This window comes from Piliocolobus tephrosceles, chromosome 13, assembly GCF_002776525.5.
Source record: "Piliocolobus tephrosceles isolate RC106 chromosome 13, ASM277652v3, whole genome shotgun sequence".
NCBI lineage: Eukaryota > Metazoa > Chordata > Mammalia > Primates > Cercopithecidae > Piliocolobus > Piliocolobus tephrosceles.
Genome location: NC_045446.1, coordinates 8,365,526 through 8,385,338, shown reverse-complemented (window position 1 = coordinate 8,385,338; position 19,813 = coordinate 8,365,526). Strand labels below are relative to the sequence as shown.

Genomic DNA, 19,813 nt, shown 5'->3' with positions numbered 1-19,813 from the left:
GGGCGGCAGAGCAAGACTCCATCTCAAAAAAAAAAAAAAAAAAAATTAGTTTCACTTACAAATCTGGACTTCTGGCTTCTCTTGGAAAATGGAAAGCTGTGGCCACGTGGGGTTTGTGCACCTGAATGACAGGATTGTGGCTGCCTTTCAGATAGGCACATTCTCTCCAGTTCCCCCCACACCCCGTTCTCCCCCTGACCGCCAGGGTCAGTTGTCTTTTGTCACTGAATTTGTACTATTGTCTTCCTGTATCTGTGTCTCTACCAAAAGTTGGACTGTGAAAGGTGAATGGGTCACAGGAATCAAGAAAAGAGGATATTCATTCATTCAACAAACATTTATTGATAACCCACTTTGTGCCAGGCACAGCTGGGGATATAGCAGTAGACAACACTGCCTCCCACCTCGGGCCCCATTCCACACCCTGTAACCCACTTGTGCAGGGAGGGGTTCCCTTGGCCGGCTTCACTTTATTTACCCAGTGTCCTGTCCTTCTGGACACTGGAATTGCTCCCCTGATGGGGAAGACTGCACCTTGTGTCTAGGGACATCTGTGAAGACTTCACCATCGTATCCACCGAGCACCCACTGTGTACCAGTCCATCAGGGGTTGGCACAACAAAACTGCTCAATCAGTATTTGTTGAATGAATGAACTAACTGCACCTCTCTCCTGGACAGAGTGTGGTTTAAGGTTGTTTCTTCTGGATTCACCTCACAAGATAGGCACATACCAGGTGTTCACTTAATGTCAGTTGAACTCAAAGGTCTGGCTGGGATCAGAGTGGAGGTCACAGCCCTTGGAAAGGCAGGGGAAGAGGCAAACACGAACGCCCCATCCCTGCCCTTAAGTAGGTCAGCGAGTGAGGGAAGCCCAGTCAACGCCAAAGTGTCACGATGGGAGCGTGGGCTTCATGGAGGCCTCTGAGGAGCGGGGGTATCCCTCCACATGGGCCTGGGGCCTGAGGAGAGTATGAAGAGTGGCTGGGGGCGCGGGTCCCAGGCTGAACCTCAGCCCAGGGCAGGCCGTGGGTAGGAAGCTCTCCGCGGTGGCTGTAGCAGGGCAAAGGCGGCTGGGCCTTTCCCGGTCTGAGGTCCCCAGCCCTCCGCACTCCACCAGTCTGGCTGCACCTGAAACCACCCATTTGGGACAAGGAGGAGAGTTTTTGAGGGTGCATAAGTCCCAGTGGCCAAGACGTGGGGGTCTGTCGGGCTCTCGGCGCACTCCGCGCAGTTGAAGCCACTTCCTCCCTGACGGCTTCAGGGCAGAAGGCGAGTTCTCTGCCGGGTACTCGGTCGCGCGGTCCGCGCCTCCCCACACACCGGCCGGGGACGCTCCTGCGGCCCTGCGTGCTTTTTCGCACGAAGCCGGCGCCCAGCAAACACCCACCGGCTGAGCCACGAGTTGCTCAGCCAGGCCTTTGGGATCCCGCGCCGCCTGGGCCCAGGCCCGGTTCAACAAGTGCGGACCGGGCCGCCCGTTCCCGCCCGGCGGCTTCGCGCCTCCCCAGGAGCCTCCGGCGCGCCAGGTTGGGCCGGCCCCAGTTGGACGAGTTTCGTGTCATCACCCACGGAGCGTGCCAGCGCCGGTGCAAATAACGTTGCCCCCTCCCTCCCTGCTCCACTCCCTCCGAAACCCCTGTTTGCAAACGCCAGTACGCCCGGCTGGGAGGTCCCGCTGGAGCCGGGCCCGCTGGGCAGCCAGGGGCTGAGTGTCCGACGCCCGCCCCCCGCCCCGCCCGGCCGCCCCGCCCGGGCCGCGAGGCCACCTCACCCGCAGCGGAATGGAAACCGGTTCGACAGGTAACAAATAGGTGGGTTGTCACCGTTATTTCCCAACGCATGCGCCGTCGCTCCCCAGGCCACTCCAAGCTAATTAGATCAGATCACCGCCCCCCCCCCCCCCCCCGCCCCAGCCACCAACACACACCGCCGCGAGCCAATAAAGCGTCAACCCGTCCGTCCGGCTCGCACTTTAAGACTTCCCGAGCGGCCGCGGGGACGCCAGTCGAGCCGGGAGACGCTTACCTGCCGCTTCCCCGCGCCGCCCGGTGTACCTGGCCGCAAGGGACCTCGTTCGCAGGAAGGACGGCGACACTCCGCGGAGTTGGAACCGGCGCGCGCCGTCCGGGCTCGGACCTTTACCGGAACGTAGGGGCGCCTTAGCGACTCCTTCCCTGCTGTGCCCCGTTCCCGGCGTTCAGCCCGGCCCCGCAAAGGTGGGACGGCTCCCGGCTTCAGTTACGGAAGCGGCCCGTGTCCAGCGACGAGGGTTCCAAAATGCCCCGCGCGTTCCTGGTGAAGAAGCCGTGCGTCTCCACGTGCAAGAGGAACTGGAGCGAGCTCCCAGATGAGGAGCGCGGCGAGATCTACGTGCCAGGTGAGGCAGCCGCCCTCCGGCCTGCGGCGCCCGCGGCGGCGTCGAGGCTGCGGGCGGGCGCAGGTAGGTCCGCGGAGCCGGACGGCAGGCGCGGTGTGGGCTCCGAGGCTGAATGCGGCCGCGGCCCATGCTGGGTGGGCCCGCTGCTCCCGACCCGGGGCGCAGGGGGCGGGGGCGGGGCCGGGGCCGGCGGAAGAGCGCCGGTGGGGGCGGGGGCTGCATGGTGGAAGCGGAGCCGCTCCCAGGGCCTAGGGGGCGCGGAACCGCTACCCCCCACCTCCTGAACCGCGGACAGAGGAGGCAGCGGGGTGTGTCACCGCTCAGGCGACCCTCGGCTCCGACGTCGTAAATCCAGAAAACCGGGATTTGCATGAGGCGGGAGGAGGGCACTGGAGCGATGCCACTTTGAGGGGCTGGGAGCGAGCTGGAGTTTCGGCCGAGATTTGTGTTAAAAGACTCTGAGCTCCAGCCGCTCGCACAGGTCCTTCCTCCTCCCCGACAACACTGGTGGCCGGGTCGGAGTGAGGGTCGAGCCGGTGGGGGGTGTGGGCCCCCAAATTTTCGTTGGGCTCTGGCTCCTGGTCCCGCGCAGTGCGCCGAGACGGTAGGGCAGGCGCCCGCTGCGCCCCTCTTGCCCTTAAAGCAGAGGTGGGATCGGGTCTCACGTCTGCTAGAAACGCACTTCCTTCACCTTGGCGGAGGACACAATTGCATAGAAAGCAGCTGAAGGGAGCCCACCCCACAGCGGGGGGCCAGGCCCGGGGAAGCTGGTGTACCCAGTTATTTTTGGCAGACGCCTAGACAGCGTCGACTGTGAATGAGTAACCCGAGTTGCTTCTTCCTCCAGCGGCATCTTCCCCTGAACGCCCCAAGAACACTCCTACCCCTTCTGTCCTCCCCAACCCCCAACAAAGTCTTTGGTCTGGAGAAAGCCTGCTTCCTTCCGAACGCCCCCTCCCCAGGCCTTGGGGGCGGGGCGGGGACGCTCTGAACGCCCAGCCCAGCCCCTCCGAGGGGGGAGGGGGGAGTAATTAACCAACTGACTTTGACCCTTGATCTGCAGACTCCCTGGCACCGCCCCAGGCCTTGTAGGAAAGTGGGGAAATGAGGGCAGCAGTGAGGGGCCCTGTGAGGGCTCTTGCTCAGTTTCCCTCCTGAATCAGCTGTTGGAGATAGTGTGGTGAGGTCTTTGTGGTCTGTGGTGCTGGCAGGATGTTTCACAGCTTAACCTGATCTCAAGGGGACCCCTCTTTCATAGTTCCTTAAAACAAGGGAATGTGCCAGAAGACCCTGATAACCCCATTGGGGAAACTGAGGCAAAAAGGGACGTGAGTGGCCTCCTCACCTGTGGCAGATGAGGGTGTGGGCTCAGGATTCTGTTTATAGCTTCTTGCTTGGCCACCATCCCTGGTGAACTGGCTGGTTCTCTACCTGGGGGTTTGTGGGGGCACGCAGAGGCCCGGAGCCCCCTCCCCGCTCCGCCTTCCGCCCTCACCTGTGTTTGACTTGCTGCTTAGCTGCTCCTTGGGATCTGATAAACTGAACTTGGACCGTGGTAAAGGTGAGCTGAGCTCTGAGCCAGGCTCAGTGTGCTGTTATTTTTAGCTTTATTTCACATCCCAATCAGTAACAGATCATGTGTTGACTTTTACAAAGGACAAAGAAATTCCGTTTGTTGAAATCATTGACTTCTTTGTGTCCTAGCGATTTTCTCCACCACAGTTCTAGTGACCACAGTGGAAGTGGCAGGGGAGACTTATGCCCCAGGGTCTGTCCCATCAGGTGGAGGGGAGGGCCTCTGGGTGGTCTGGGCCACCGGCTGCCACCGTCCAGGTGAGGGAGACCTGCTGGCTTCTCTGTAGGCTCATCCAGGATGTGTGATGGGAGTCCAATCTCAAGGATGAAGGGAGAATTTGTCCTCATCCCTCTGGCAAGGAGAGAATCCTGTGGGTCAAGTAAAGGGTAGAAGATAGAGAACTTAATTTTACCTCTGAAAGCCATGTGGCCCACTGAAGAGTTTTCCCACAGTTTTTGGCAATGAGAAAGGGAATGTCCGCAGTCCACGCTCGGGTGCCTCAGATGGCTGGGGAGTGGGGGTGTGTTTTGTGCTGGCCTGTCCCCTGGCTGGGCCATTCCATCACCAGCCAACCATGACCCCAGAGCCAGCTGGGCACGTTTCCGTTCGCCTCACAGATTCCTGGAACGTTGTGACCAGCTAAGCGTTGACCCTATTTCCAGTGGAGGGCCCAGAAACGTGGGAGTGTTTGAGTTCTGACCTTCCTGCCAGGTTCCTCTGAGACCCTCAAAGCCTCCCACAGACCACCTGGAAGGGGAAGGTTTTACTGGCCAGAGGTGCTGGGCCCCAGCCTGACAGCACTGATTCCAGGGCCCCAGTTTGACAATCACATCAGCCTGTCTCCCCCAGGTAGAATTCTAGAGCTTCTCACTCCCAGGGCAGAATCTTTGCCCTGGGAAGAGGTGAAGACGGCTCCATGCATGCGCCCTGGAGACTTGAAAGGATTACTGGCTAGGAAGCCACCTTGAACTGCTGCCCCCCCACAACTGCCCTCCGCTCGCCTTCCTTTGTTATGTCAGTATTGACTTGGAGTGACAGGGAGTAATGCCTGGTTCCTTGAGGATAAACCCAGGCACCTGTACCCAGGGGGTAAATTCTACCTCCTGGACTGACCAGGGAAGGGCTCCAGGAACAGGGTTGAAGCTGGTTCTCCCAACCCCCCAGCGGAGCCCCACCCCCTGCTGCGTGAAATCTCCAGGTCAGGAAGGCACTTGAGGACAGACTGGAAGCTGGAGTCAAGGAGTATCCCAGGGCCTCTTCCAGGCTTCCCAGCCTCCCCTCTGTCACTGGGCTGGCCACGGTCTGCTCTGCCACTAGCCTGGTGGACCCTCGAGCTCAGGGAGGCCAGCAGGCTGGGCGGTGGGACACTGGAGCTTCCTTCAAGGAATGCAGCCCAGCCTGGCTCTACCACTAGGTAGTGTGGGCACTTGGGCAGGTCTCTTTCCAGCTGGTCAGGGAGGCTGAGAGTGAGCTTTGGGGCCCGAGGATGCGTCGGGGGTGAGGATGGGGAGAACTCCAGCCTCCAATGGAATGGTTACCCTGTAGTAATTCCTGGGCCGTGTTTGGCAGCGAAGGAGATGTTTGCTGTGCTTGCCAGGGAGTGGGGCTAGGAGAGTGGACAGCCATACAGTGGATAGAGACAGAAGAGCAGGATGGGCCTAGGCAGCCAGCTAGATGAGACTCCTACCTGTCCCCCGGGATCCTGTCACCCAGGCTGCTAGGACGTCTGTTCTGAGCTTGGGTGTCCTGAGGCAGAAACCTGGCAGATGATTTGTCCTGGAAAGAACAGGTGAGGGCAAGTCCTTTGGCCGCAGGAAGGATGGCGAGGGAAGCTGGCCATGGGTGAAGTCGGGGCTCCTTTGTATCATCGGCCATTTCAACAAGTCCTGGATGGAGTCCCACAGGGACACTGGGCCTGTGCCTGGCTGGGTGGGGGGCTGCAACAGGAAGCACTGCCCCCACTGTTCTGGGCGGGCACCCTGGCAGGAGGGCCAAGGCACAGTTTTAACTTCTTTGTGGATACCCAGTGAAAAGTGGTTGGGAAAGAGGGAAAATATACTGTCTGAAGGAACTTCTGGAAGTTCACAGTGGAAACAGAAGGCGCAGAGAGTGGCCCATGCGATTCTGGGCTGGCCTGCCTCTGGCTGGTGCTGGGTCCTTTTGGATGATTTGCTAGCTGACCTACAGGGAACAGAGGAGATGGGCACGGGGGCACCAGCCCTTCCTGATAAGGGTGTAAGGCTGCTGAAAACCAGCTGCACTGTGCTGACATGCTGGGCCCCCGTCTCACCTTCAGAACTGGGCTGACCCCCATGTTCCGGGGCAGCACCCATGTGGTCAGCGGGGCCCAGGAGGGGGTCATTCTTGCATCTGCTTCATTTGCTCTCTCCAGAGAGCCAGGGACAGGCCTCGTGCCCAGCCCTGTCCTGAGGCCTTGGATGGGGGGATCTGGCACTTTGCCCAACATCTGGGCCAACAGCTTTCCATCCAAGAGATGGAGGACTTACAGAGGCTAAGGCAGGAGACAGGCCTTGATGGGCAACTGCCCTGGACATGGTCCCTCGGTGTGCGTGCCTCTGCTCTGGGCCTGGCCCTCAACATTGTCCAGGTAGAGGCAAGTTGGGCCAGTAGGAGGGGACCCGTAAGCCCCTAGGCAGTAGGAAGAGGGCCAGGCTAGTTTGGCCTTGCCATACTCCACAGCTGTGGGCGGGTGATGAGTGGTCACAGCGCCACCGCCTTGCCGGAAACATCTAATTAGGGACAGAGAGCACCACAAGCAGGGCCCAACCAGTTCTGCTTCCTGCCTCCTGCCACTCAGCGACACTCAGTGCCAGGTGGCACGCCAGTGCGCACTCCCTATGTGTGTGGCCGCAGGAGGGATATGCTCATGGGGGTGGTAGGGAGACAGGTTTGGCAGGGTGGGTGGGATGAGGCAAACATCCCCACCCTGGCGGCCGGTGGCCGCCCATCCAGCCTCCTCTGCCCCTCACTCAGGGTGGAGGTGGACCAGAGAGCCAAAGCAGGCAGGCCCACTCTCTGGCCCCGGTCTCCCAGCACCAGCTCGGCCAGGTTTGTGTGAAACAGCAGAGGCAGGCAAAGGACACAGGTCTCCTCACAAATGCATGGATCTCAGGACCCTAACCATAAGCCTCCCCTCTGGTGGAGCAGGGCAGCCCAGAGAGCCACCGTTGTGGGCTCAGCCCGTCCCTCACCTGCTGTCTCCTGCTGTGGTGCGGCTGGGGGATCTCGCTCACACCATCCAGTACTGACAGGCAGAGGCGGGTAGGGGTTCCTGTTTGTCTCCACCTGGATTGAGAAATGGAAACTGTCACCCAGCTTTGAATTCTCAGCCAAGGTCACCAATAGCAGGCGCGCCTGCCTGAGAAGCTCACCATCGCCCCTGTCCACCCCCAGCCAGACAGCTCCTGTGGCAGGGGAACAAGCCGGGGTAGACAGCCAGACCCCGACACAGGCTCAGAGAGAGGTGCAATGCCAGCCCAGAGGCCAGGCCTGGGTCAGGCACTGGTGAATCAACCCTAGGAATGAGGTGGCCCATTAAAGGCCCCCGGACAGACGGACGCCAGTGCCTGCAGGACGGGTTCTGGGCGGCGGCGGGTGCATTCTTCTTTCTCAGACCTTTGTTGTATTTTGAGGGGGCGGGAGCTGGGGCCTCTCCCGAAACTTCAGCACTGTCAAACGCACCCTTGCTCCACAACCACATTCCTCTGCTTCCCCCACGTCCCTGTCCTCCTGGGAGAAGAGGTGAGGGCAGCAGCCCTCCTGCCTGGGCCCTCGCCCGTTCTCTGCCTCGCCGGCCGCGGGACGGCAGGGTGCACGGGGCCATGCTCCTGCTTCTGCAATCCCACATCAGCCTCCCTCAGAAGCTCACTCATCCTTTAGGTCATAGGCCCCTCATGATTTTTCCTTCTGAAGCTTGGAGGATATCCTTAGCTTACGGGTTTCAAGTACCGAGCTCAGGCTCTTTGGAAGAAAAATATTAAGTTGAAAAATTTGCCCCAGCTCTGTTGGCTTTGAGAATTGTCTTTCTGTGTCCCTCGAGAGTGCTCTCTTTCTGGTCCTCTGTAGTCAGCACTGGGCTTAGGGTCTGAAGCCAAGCCTCCCTGGCCCGTTCGGTGTGAGGTGCCTGTCATGGGGCGTGGCTGCATCCAGGGGCTGCCAGGTATCGGTGCTGCCGCTGCTGAGGGAGCCCAGCCCGACATGCCCCAGCGAGCGGTCCTGCCGAGGGGGAGGGTTGCATAAGGCTGGGCAGGCCGCCGAGACTGTTAGGCTGCATCCACCTGCGGCTCCCTGACCTCCTCCCTGTTCCACCCACCTGGCCTGTTTCCCTGCAGAGCTGGGACCAGCTGGGAGTGGAGAGCCTGGAGCCCTGGGCTGCAACAGCAGGAACTGGCCTGCTGGGGTGGGGGTGGGAAGCAGGGCTAGGACCACCCACACCCCCAAGACCAGCAGCCAAATCTGTCGGAGGAGAGGCCTGGAGTGGTCCAGACCACCGGGGACCATTCTGATGCGGCTCCAAGAGCTGTCCCTGGGCAGAAGGTCTCCACTGGCTCATGTTCAAAGCCAGGGGGCAGGAAGGGGGTTCGGCCAGAGGGCTCCGGCTCCCAGTGCCCTTTGTCCCTGTGGGAGAGTGGATGAGGCCTGGCATTCAGAGGGACTGGCCCAGGTGGGGCAGGCAGACAACTCCTGAGGGATAATTGGCAGGGCAATTCGGTCCTCCCAGTTCCGCTAAGACACAAATTACTCAGCGGGCAGTGGCGCTTGGCTGGCATCACCTGCAATTACCTTAATAGGGCGGGAGGGCGGTACAGCAGTGGTGGTCGGGGCAGCCCCGCTCTGCCACATGTCTGCAATGGGAGGGACGGAGTCTCCAGGTTCCAGCCGTCTCATGGCTAGGGAAGCTTCCGGAAACCCCGCTGGATCCTCTCTTCTCTACCAAGCCCCTCACCTATCTGTTCTCTCCCCAGTCAGCCTGGGCTTCTGCCCGCCACAACCCTACCGGGAGCCGGAGCCCTCTGTGGCCGAACCCCCTTCCTGCCCCCTGGCTTTGAACATGAGCCTTCGAGACTCTAGCTACAGTGTGGCCCCTGGGCCCTGTGTGGTGGCCCAGCTGCCCTCTGAAGACACGGGACACTTGACAGACCCCCAAAGCAGAGACCATGGCTTCCTGCGCACCAAGATGAAGGTAATGCCACTCACGCTGTCTCTGAGGGCCAGGGCCGTGGATGTAGACCTGCGTCCAGGTCGTAAGACATGGCACAAGTGAGATGTAGGCAGAGAATGACCTGGGACCTGGGCCAAGGTTTCTGCAGAGGAGTGCCGATCTCCGGGCAGATGGCACAGAGCTGTGGCCTCTGGGAGGTGGGCACCACCCTCCTCAGGGGCACTGGGGGCTGGCATCCACGTCTTCCCAATCTGCCGGCCTGTGGCCCCAACTTCTGGATGTCTGTCAGCAATGCTGTCCTCACCCACAGGTGACCCTTGGGGACAGTCCCAGTGGAGACCTGTTCACCTGCCACATCTGCCAGAAGGCCTTCACCTACCAGCGCATGCTGAACCGCCACATGAAGTGTCACAACGACGTCAAGAGGCACCTCTGCACATACTGTGGGAAGGGCTTCAATGACACCTTCGACCTCAAGAGACACGTCCGAACTCACACTGGTAAGCAGAAGCCCATGGCTGGGAGAAGCACGCCAGATCCGCCTGGCTGCGGCCGTGCGGGAAAAGCCCAGCACCCCCTGCTCTCCCTTGGTGACGGGCAGCCTGGGAGGGCATCCCGGAGCTCAGGGCCAAAGTCCTCCTGAGCTCATCAGTTAGGAGTTTTGATTTGAGAGTCACTCGGGAAATTGGTGTTGGACAGGCCTCCGTTCATCCCTTGGCCCGAGAGGCAGGGGTCCTGTCCTTTCTGTGTCCAGAAGCAGCCGACAGCCTCCAAAGTCCCTGCCAGGTCTCTGATGCTGGCCCCTGTCCTCTCCGCAGGCGTGCGGCCCTACAAGTGCAGCCTGTGTGACAAGGCCTTCACGCAGCGCTGCTCTCTGGAGTCTCACCTCAAGAAGATCCATGGCGTGCAGCAGAAGTACGCGTACAAGGAGCGGCGGGCCAAGCTGTACGTGTGTGAGGAGTGTGGCTGCACATCTGAGAGCCAGGAGGGCCATGTCCTGCACCTGAAGGAGCACCACCCTGACAGCCCACTGCTGCGCAAGACCTCCAAGAAGGTGGCCGTGGCACTACAGAACACTGTCACTTCCCTGCTGCAGGGCAGCCCCCACCTGTGAGTGGCTCGAGCCCTGGGGGTGCTCCCAGAGGCCCTGAGAGGGTCCAGGGTTGCCTCCCAGCTGCGTGGCCAGCCCACCCTCCTGCGACCTCTCACCCGAACACCAGTGATCAGGACTGGAGCCCCCGTGCCTTGGTCTCCCCTCTGGGCACACGTGTTCACTCAGGCCCAGCAATGACCTCTGCTCATTTTTGCATTTTTGACTTATGGGCTGAGGCTGCTCTGAGCCTGAGAAGATGTGCCTGTGTCTGGAGACGGGATGAGGCCAAGGCTGCCTTCAATCAGAAGCAGCCGCCCACAGAGACAGGCACTGCGTGCCTGGCAGCAGGACTTCCTACCCAGAGGAAATTTGAGCTAGGATCCCACTGCCCCCGCCTCTCAGCACCGGGCAGGGGCTGCAGGTCCTCAGTGGACAGCAGAGTCAAAAGCACTGGCAAAGGGCACCTCTGCAAACAACCGTGGTGGGGGCTGGCAGCGAACCCCCCACCTGGCAGGGCTTCCTCTAATGCTCAGGGTTCTGGAGGGCTTTGTCCTTCTGGCAAGGAGAGGCACACGTGTGTGCCCAGCCGTGTGTGTGCGTGTGCTTGTGTGTATGCACTGCTCTGTGCGTGCATGTGTACGCACAGGAAGTCTTTCCACATATCACCTCATTTCTAAGAAATAAACTGCAAGGTGCCAAGAAGGTTTTATTTCCTTTTTTTTTTTTTTTTTTAAGATGACACATGTACAGATGTTAATATATTTTGGTGCCAATGGCGATGTTTTTAAGAGCGGGATGGAGCTGGCTTTTCTCCATTCCCACGCGCTTCTATTTATCCTGGACATTTCAAACCTCCTCTGTGCCTTGGCTCTGGGCAGGGGCTGCCCCAGCCCACCCCCATTCTTTGTACGTGCTGAGACAGTCACTGGAACATCTTCCTCCAGCGGTGCCCTGGATGGCTGCTCCTGCAAACAGCACGTGGCGTCTTCTGCTCTTCCCTCCAGGCTCTGCCCTGCACATCCTGTCAAGGCAAGCCCCAGTGACCTGGAGAGCTGGCCTGATGCTGAGGGTGTGTCCTTCTAGGGCTTTAGGGGGCAGGCAGGTGGGACGAATGCCGATGCCCATCCACTACCTGAAGCACTAGGACACTCTTGCAGGGCCAGGCTGGAAGGCCGGCCCTTTTCTTGGTCGAGTCAAAAGCCCTAGCACAGTGGCAAAAAATGGGACAGAATGACGACCAGCACCTCAGAAACTTCCAGAGGGAGGAGAGGATTTGATGGCTATCAAATTGTATCTGTTGCCTTTTTTCTGACTTCTTCACCTGGCCAGGCTGGCGTTTGGAGTGCCTGTGGTGAGAGCCATCCTGGCTGGCTGGCTGGCTGGCTCCCTTGCTGCAGCTGGGAAAGGGATTCTGGGTATAAAGGGGTGTGTGTCTTGTGGGCCAAAGGGAAAGACAGGCAGGGGTCAGAGCCAGCCTGCCAGAGGCAAATGCAAAAGCGGTCCCCACAACACAGCCAGCGGGTCAGCCCCTTAAAGCCAAACCCCGCCCGAAGCAGAACCACTTTGGCCTCCTCTGGGAGGAGGAGTAGTGTCTGCACACTCCTGGTAGTGTCTGCACCTCCCTGGGCTCAGGCTCGGGCCCAGCCCTGGGCTGACCTAAGAGGAAGGCGCCTTCCTGGACTGCCCTCTGAAATGTGTATAGATTGGTTCTAAAAACTCTTGTTTCGCTTGACTTGAGAGTGTCTGGGGAGCTGCCGTATTCTGAAAGTTACGCAGCACACACTAATGTTATCTGGAAGCTCTGTTTTGTTTACATTTCTGTATCCCTGGGTTGACTGCCAATCTGAGGCCGTCATGAAGCTCTGTGTTGTCTGTTTTATTTTATAACCTTCCTCTCAGCTATTAAAATTAGAGATCTAATGTTTTCTGTGTTTTGGATGTTTTTGTCTTATGGGCCCCTCTTTCCCCATGCACAGAAGTAATCGAAACGATTGACTATTCTTACCCAAACCTTTCTTCGTTTCGGTCACCGGGGGGAGGCCCTGGTCAAGACAAGAGCCTGGCCCAGATAGCTTAAGTGACCTGCCCAGGGCCTCGGACAGTCACTGCCTGCTGAGTCCTGGTTCAGCATTCACTGCTCTTGGCAGTTGCGGCAGCGGGGTCCCCTGGGTTCTGTCCATCTGCCTCATACCACCCTGCCTCCTGACTGGTGGCCTCTGCTAGGCTGAGACCACCAGGCTTTATATAGTCACCCAGGGATCCAGTCTTGGCCTACCAGGAGCCCCCTCAGGGTTAGACCATAGGAGGAGCCACAGTCCCAAAGAGGGTGCAAAGCTCACATCACTTGCGGTCAGACACTTAGGGACAGCTACACTCTGTGTCCACACACCTAGGGACGGCCACTCTCTGCATCCAGGCACCCAGGAATGGCCACACCTGTGTCCAGGCACCTACGGACGGCCACACCTGCACAGTACTTGTGCTGTGCCAGGCACACTCAGAAGCGTGTTACGTGTATTGGCTCACTTGACTCAACTCGCTTCGGAGGCAGGTTCTGTGACCACCCCCACCCTGGCACAGTGAATTTGGGCAGCTGACACAGTGTCTCACGACGGACCAGCAGTGGAGCTGGGATGCTACCCGCCTGGCCTGGCCCAGGCTCTGCTCAGGAATGCTGCTCATGCTATGGATGGAGAAAGCAGGAGGGGACGTAGGGTCCCTCTAGGAAATTCAAACTAGGAGGAAATCTGGAGCTTGTCTGGCTTTCCCTGTCGCTTACCATGATTGCTCTGGGAGACTGATCTCTTTGGGGGCCCTGAGTTCCAGTTTGTGCTTTTCCACCATGGCCCGGCCAGATGGATAAGAAAGCTACAGGCCTGGGCCATTGGTCTTGTTCCAGGAGGCGTGAGAAGGGTTGGTACTAGGTGCTGTGAGGTGAGGGAAGACATCCTTTTCCAAGGCTCCCTGTAGTCAGCCCACAGGACTAAAAAGGGCCCTAACCCATCTTCCGTCTCTAAATAGCGGGGCCTGAAGGATTTATCTTATCTAGAGAGAACTCTCTGTGAAAGGCCAACTCAATCCCATTTCCTATCCCAAGACGTGCAGCCCCGCTGTTGGGAGCCCGGGACGGCCCACCACATGAATTTCAGGAGGCGGGACATGCCTCCAGGAAGCGGGGCAGTGGAGGGGTGGAAGAGGCTCCCTCTGAGCCGCTGCACTTCCTCCCACGCCTCAGATGAGCTCAGGTGGGTGCTGTGCCCTGTGTCACCCAGACGAACTCTTCCCTAGCAGGGCGGGACCAGTCACATTTCCGGCCCAGAATCTTCTCCGGGTTCTGTTGGATGGCGGCTGTGAGGGAAACGAGAAGTGTACAGGGCTCTGCTGACTGGGAAAAAGAGACGAGATTATCTAACCCAGAACAAATCGTGTGGCCAAACTACAAACACTATGGAACCCCAAAGCAGTCTTTTGCATCAGAAAGAACAAAGGCTTCTTGGAAGAGGTGGGTCTGCAGCTGGGCTGGAAGAACAGGAGGATGTGAGGAGAACAGAGGAGGAGGTGTTTCAGGGAAGGAAAGGGGGCTCAGACACCAGGGGAGAGGAGTGAAGCCAGGAGCGGGATGGAAGGCGTCCCTGTTTCCACTAAAGCCGATGCCTCTTCATTCAGCCAGTCACACCGTAGGCATTTTTTGAGTCCTGCCTTAGGTGCCAGCGAGAACTGGTAACTATACAAGGTTCTGAGACACAGGAGAGCTGGGGGACGTAGCCAGACGGCCTTATCAAGGATGAACGGAGAGTCCTATTTTTATACCTAAAAACGAAACAACCAAGTGCAGGGTGGGAAAAACAACAACAGTAAGTGCCATTAAGATTTATATTCTATCTTGGAATATTTTCCAATATATATATTTTTTGAGATGGAGTTTTGCTCATGTCGCCCAGGCTGGAGTGCAGTGGCGTGATCTCAATTTACTCCAACCTCTGGCTCCCAGGGTTCAAGTTATTCTCCTGCCTCAGCCTCCCGAGTAGCACGGATTACAGGCACCCACCACCATGCCCAGTTAATTTTTTGTATTTTTAGTAAGAGACAGGGTTTCACCATGTTCGCCAGGATGGTCTCAAACTCCTGACCTCAGGTAATCCGCCCATCTTGGCCTCCCAAAGTGCTGGGATTACAGGTGTGAGTCACTGTTCCCCGCTCCATTTTTTTTTAATAGTGAATATATATTATTTTTACAATCAGAACAAAAAGTTGTAAAACAATTTAGGTTTTTTCAGTGACTTGAAGTTCAACAGGTCAACAGGAAAATGGGGCAGTCCCTTCCCCCACCACCCAAAAAAGAGCTAATGATGGCTGAGAGTGGTGGCTCACAGCTGTAATCCCAAAACTCTGGGAAGCCAAGGCAGGAGGATTGCTTGAGCCCAGGAGTTAGAGGCAAGCCTGGGCAACATAGGGAGATCCTGTCTCTACAAAAAAAAAAATTACAATTAGGCAGGGTGTGGTGGCTCATGCCTTTAATCCCAGCACTTTGGGAGGCTGAGGCGGGTGGATCTCCTGAGGTCAGGAGTTCCAGACCAGCCTGGCCAACATGGCAAAACCCTGTCTCTACGAAAAATACAGAAATCTGCCGGGCATGGTGGCACACTCCTATAATCCCAGCTACTCAGGAGGCTGAGGCAGGAGAATCGCTTGAACCTGGAGACAGAGGTTGCAGTGAGCTGAGATTGAGCCACTGCACTCCAGTCAGGGTGACAGAGCAAGACTCTGTCTCAAAAAAAAAAAAAAAAAAAAAAAAAACGCTGGGCATGGTAGCATGTTCCTCTAGTCTCAGCTACTCCCGGGACTAAGGTGGGAAAATCGCTTGAGCCTGGGAGGTCAAGACTGCAGTAAACTGAGATTGCACCACTGCATTCCAGCCTGGGTGACAGAGTGAGACCCCATCTCCCAGAAAAAAAAGAAGAGCTAATGTGATTTTGGACAATATCAGAAGTGTAGCACCAACAGCCAAGGCTGCCTTCCTCTGCTTGGTCAGGCACCCATCAGTGGTGCAGGGGAAGAGCAGGGCCTCAAATCAGGAGCCTGGTCTGAGCCTAGCCCCTCTGTCACTGTCTACGTGATCCCGGGCGAGTGACCACCTCTGTTTCCTCATCTATAAAATGAGGTGGGCTCCTAAATCCAAAAGTTCCAGGTCCTCTCTGCTCTAAAGACTCCATAAAAACCTTTTTTTTTTTTTTTTTTTCTGAGACAGAGTCTCACTCGCTCTTGTCACCCAGGCTGGAGTGCAGTGGCACAATCTCGGCTCACTGCAACCTCTGCCTCCCGGGTTCAAGTGATTCTCCTGCCTCAGCCTCCTGAGTAGCTGGGATTATAGGTGCCCGCCAAAAATGCCCAGCTAATTTTTGTACTTTTAGTAGAGATGGGGTTTCATCATGTTGGCCAGGGTGGTCTCGAACTCCTGACCTCAGGTGATCTGCCCGCCTTGGCCTCCCAAAGTGCTGGAATTACAGGCATGAGCCACCATGCTGGGCCTCATAAAAACTCTTGAAGGCACTTGCTGGCAAACTGGCAGAGGTGAGAAGGCCAAAGGCTGGGAGGTTGCCCTGCAGGAGGGGCCAAGGGCAGGGAGGCCAAGAGAGCGGTGCAGGCAGCGGGAGACTCTTCCAGCGCCCCAACCCCCAGCTGCTGGGAAGGGCTGGAGGGCTGCTGGCCTGGCTGGGGGTCATTTGCTGGGACTCACTAAAGGGACCTAATTCTGGCGCTGCAGGTGGGACACAGCCACAAAATCCTCTACGGTCAAAGTACACTGGCCGTGACTTCCAGGCCTGCTCATCAGATCCAAGAAGGTAGAGCTAGGGAGAAAACGCTGGTGAGCCGAGTGGGATGGAAAAGACAGCCGAGCGGACAGCAAGACCTGTAGCAAGGCGGCTCCCTGAGCTGAACCTGGACTCGCTGTGGGCAGGGGCTCCCCTCTCACCCTCTCACTGTCCTCTGGGTCCACTCCCTCGGGCGATGGCAGCCACCTGACCCAGGATGTCCCACTCTTTTCACAGCCAAAGCTCTCCTCCTGAGCTCTGGAGTCTCTTTGGCTCCTGCTCTCCCACCTTAGGCTCCAGGGCCTGGCTCTTTCAGTCCCTACAACCAACCAGTCAGCTCCCAGTTCACCACCCTCCCCCAACACCCCAGCTCTCCCCTGCGGAGGTGGCATGGGGGCAGCGGGGACGGCAGGCAGGCTGCATGTGGGGGCTCAGGCACCTCATCCCTGTGGCGCCCATGCTGGGGGTAGGTTGACTCAAGTGTGGAGATTGGGGTCTTGGGCAAGGCCGCTCCCTTGTAACTTAGATCTTCCAGGTTGTTTCCTGATTGTAAGAGCTGATTTCCTCCATTCCTCACTTTCTGTCTCTCTGTGAAATGATTCCATATAATCCTACTTTGATCAATCTTTTAAAATAGAATAAAGGCCAGGCATGGTGGCTCACGCCTATAATCCCAGCACTTTGGGAAGCCAAGGCGGGCAGATCACGAGGTCAGGAGATCCAGACCATCCTGGCTAACATGGTGAAACTGCATATCTACTAAAAATACAAAAAAAAATTGGTTGGGCGCGGTGACTCGCGCCTGTAATCTCAGCACTCTGGGAGGCCGAGGCGGGTGGATCATGAGGTCAGGAGATCGAGACCATCCTGGCTAACATGGTGAAACCCTGTCTCTACTAAAAAAATACAAAAAAATTAGCCAGGCGTGGTGGCGGGTGCCTGTAGTCCCAGCTACTCGGGAGGCTGAGGCAGGAGAATGGCATGAACCTGGGAGGCGGAGCTTGCAGTGTGCCGAGATCGTGCCACTGCACTCCAGCCTGGGCAATAGAGCAAGATTCCGTCTCAAAAAAACAAAAACAAAAACGAATCACTTGAATCCAGGAAGCAGAGGTTGTAGTAAGCTGAGATCGCACCACTGCACTCCAGTCTGGGCGACAGAGCAAGATGGTCTCAAAAAATAAAATAAATAAATAAAAATAAAATAAAACAGAGTAAAACACAAAGAAAACAGGTCATTTAAAATGTGCTCAGAGGCCGGGTGCAGTGGCTCACGCTTGTAATCCCAGCACTTTGGGAGGTGGAGGCGGGAGGATCACCTGAGATCAGGGGTTCAAGACCAGCCTGGCCAACAATGGTGAAACCCTGTCTCTATTAAAAACACAAAAATTAGCCAGGCATGGTGGCACGCGCCTATAATCCCAGCTACTCGGGAGGCTGAGGCAGAGAATCGCTTAAACCCAGGAGGCGGAGGTGCAGTGAGCCGAGATTGCGCCACTGCACTCCAGCCCAGGCAACAGTGTGAGACTCCATCTCAAAAAAAAAAAGACCAAGAGTTCTTGGGGCAAGATTTGGCTTTGGGGGCAGAAGTAAATAGTCCTGTAATAGCAGCTAATCATGACTTGCACTACCTGAGCTCCTACTACGCATCAGGCCGAAGCCTCTGACATCATCTCTAGTCCCCTAGTCCCCAAAACAACCCTAGGAGGTAGCTATTATTGCTGCTATTTTTAGGCAAAAAAACTGAGACTCAGGGAAATTAACCATCTTGCTCAAGGTCATATGGTGAGCAAGTGATGAGCTGGGCTCTGACCTGATGCCAGCTAGACTCTAAAGTTTGGGCTCTTGTCTCTCAGGTCCTCAAGTGCTTATGAAACTCCTTCCCATTCAGTTCTTCATTTTGTCTCCAAACATTCAGTCTCTGCACCCACTCTGTGCCGGGGCAGTGCTCAGGTTTTGAGGATGCAAGATGCCTAAGATGACCTCTGTCCAGAAGGTCACCTTCGAGTGGGGGAAACAAACATGGCCCAGTCCAGGCAGCGGAAGAGGAGGGTGAGAAGTGCAGACTGGAGGGGGCCAGGTTGCCCCAGGGCGCAGAGACTCCACCACCACAGACTCCACCCTCCAGCAGGAATCTCTTAAGCTCCCGAATGTACACCCCATGTCAAGAGAGTTGAGAAAAGACAAAGGAGGAAGAAATACTAACCTGGGTGGGCACCTACCTGCCATCTGTCTGGCATACTGCACATGGCATCTCATTTAATCTTCCAGCAACCCTGAAAGGCTGGCACTGTTACTGTCACTGTCACTTTCTAGACAAGGGCAGTCAAACCTAAAGAAGTTAAGAAACAGCCATGGTCAGCCCACGCTCCCCGCAGAGCAGAGTGTCCCGGCAGCCTGGACTTTCTCTAGAGAATGCCACTGTCTTCCCAAGAATGTGTGGAAGTAGAAGGAAAGAGAGTGGGGACACCCCGAAGCCCAACTGCAGGGAACTAAACCCAAGACCCGGAGGGAGACCACAGGTGCCCAGGGCTGGCCCCGCCACACCACTGCCAGGTGTGTTTGCTCCTGCTAATGTCTCAGCCATAGCTGTCTCTTAAATGTCCCAGACCTGGAGGAAGGGTGAGACGGAAGTGCAGGAAGGAAGACGCTGGGGGATCCAGAGTGAGCGAGGACATTCCAAACCCACAGGAGCTCCGGAAGGAACTCCCAACGTCCGCCCCCACCACGCCCTAACTCCTCCCTGCACTTCCAATTTTCCAAAGTAATGATCTTGGTGGGTAAGAAACTCATCCTGCCCTCACCGCCTCGGCCTTGGCGGGGCTAGTCCAGCCGGCTCCCTCCGCCTCTTCCCCTTGAGGACTCCAGGCAGGTAACAGGCCTGAGCGCCTCCCTCCCCAGGCACAGCGGACAGACGAGACCAGGACTGGAAGGACTTGCGTCCCTGTCACCAGTCGCACAAATGAAGCTGCTGGCGATAACAACAGGGCAAGGGCGCGCTCACCAGCTCTCAGGCTTTGCTAGAGCATCGGCCCTGGAGGAGTGGGGTTCCCTGTGTGCCAGACTAGTGCCTACTGCCCTCCCCAACCAGCGCACTCTCCTCTGACTCAAACGCCCCCTAAGCATTTGCTCCCCTCCACTCCCTTCCTGGGAGTTCTAAGAGGCTCCTGCCAGGGTTCTCTGAAGCCTCGAGTAGGGACCTCTGTGGGGCCACCACAGCCCTCAGGCCAAGCCCTGTAAGGGAGGCGGTGGGTGCTGGAGTCAGGGCAGAGGGGCTGCTGAGAGCTGCCCTGGCTAAGTTTCGTGCCCAGGTGAAGAGGAAGCATTCCCTAAGGAAGCCAGGAGCCCTCTAAGAAGTTTGATTTGCTTGGGGTTTGAAATTTCAGCCTTAATATAAAGAGTTCCTACATATCTGTAAGAAAAATAAAATGTGGCTGGGCGTAGTGGCTCACACTTGTAATCCCAGCACTTTGGGAGGCCAAGGAGGGTGGATCACCTGAGGTCGGGAGAACATGGAGAAACCCCATCTCTACTAAAAATACAAAGAATTAGCTGAGCATGGTGGCACATGCCTGTAATCCCAGCTATTCGGGAGGCTGAAGCAGCAGAATTGCCTTAACCCGGGAGGCAGAGGTTATGAAGAGCCAAGATCGCACCATTATACTCCAGCCTGGGCAACAAGAGCGAAACTCCGTCTGAGAAAGAAAGAAAAGAAAGAAGAAGGAAGGAAGGAAGGAAGGAAGGAAGGAAGGAAGGAAGGAAGGAAGGAAGGA

At 57.2% G+C, this 19,813-nt stretch overlaps 2 protein-coding genes across 2 annotated transcripts in view; one reads left to right on the top strand and one right to left on the bottom strand.

The window, feature by feature from the left end:
• Window positions 1-1,964: 1,964 nt before the first annotated feature.
• Window positions 1,965-12,154, top strand: OVOL1 (ovo like transcriptional repressor 1). The gene is made up of 4 exons (XM_023186468.2): window positions 1,965-2,379; window positions 8,941-9,158; window positions 9,448-9,637; window positions 9,956-12,154. The coding sequence occupies exons 1-4, from the start codon at window positions 2,280-2,282 to the stop codon at window positions 10,249-10,251; spliced, it is 804 nt and encodes a 267-aa protein (XP_023042236.1). The 5' UTR covers window positions 1,965-2,279; the 3' UTR covers window positions 10,252-12,154.
• LOC111522433 overlaps window positions 12,149-19,813 on the bottom strand; it is a 37,881-nt gene continuing 30,216 nt past the window's right edge. Inside the window, exons 6-7 of the mRNA XM_023186536.2 lie at window positions 18,263-18,372; window positions 12,149-14,040 (exon numbers count right to left, since the gene is read on the bottom strand). The gene's annotated coding sequence lies outside the window, so the exon portion shown is untranslated. The remainder of the gene's footprint in view (window positions 14,041-18,262; window positions 18,373-19,813) is intronic.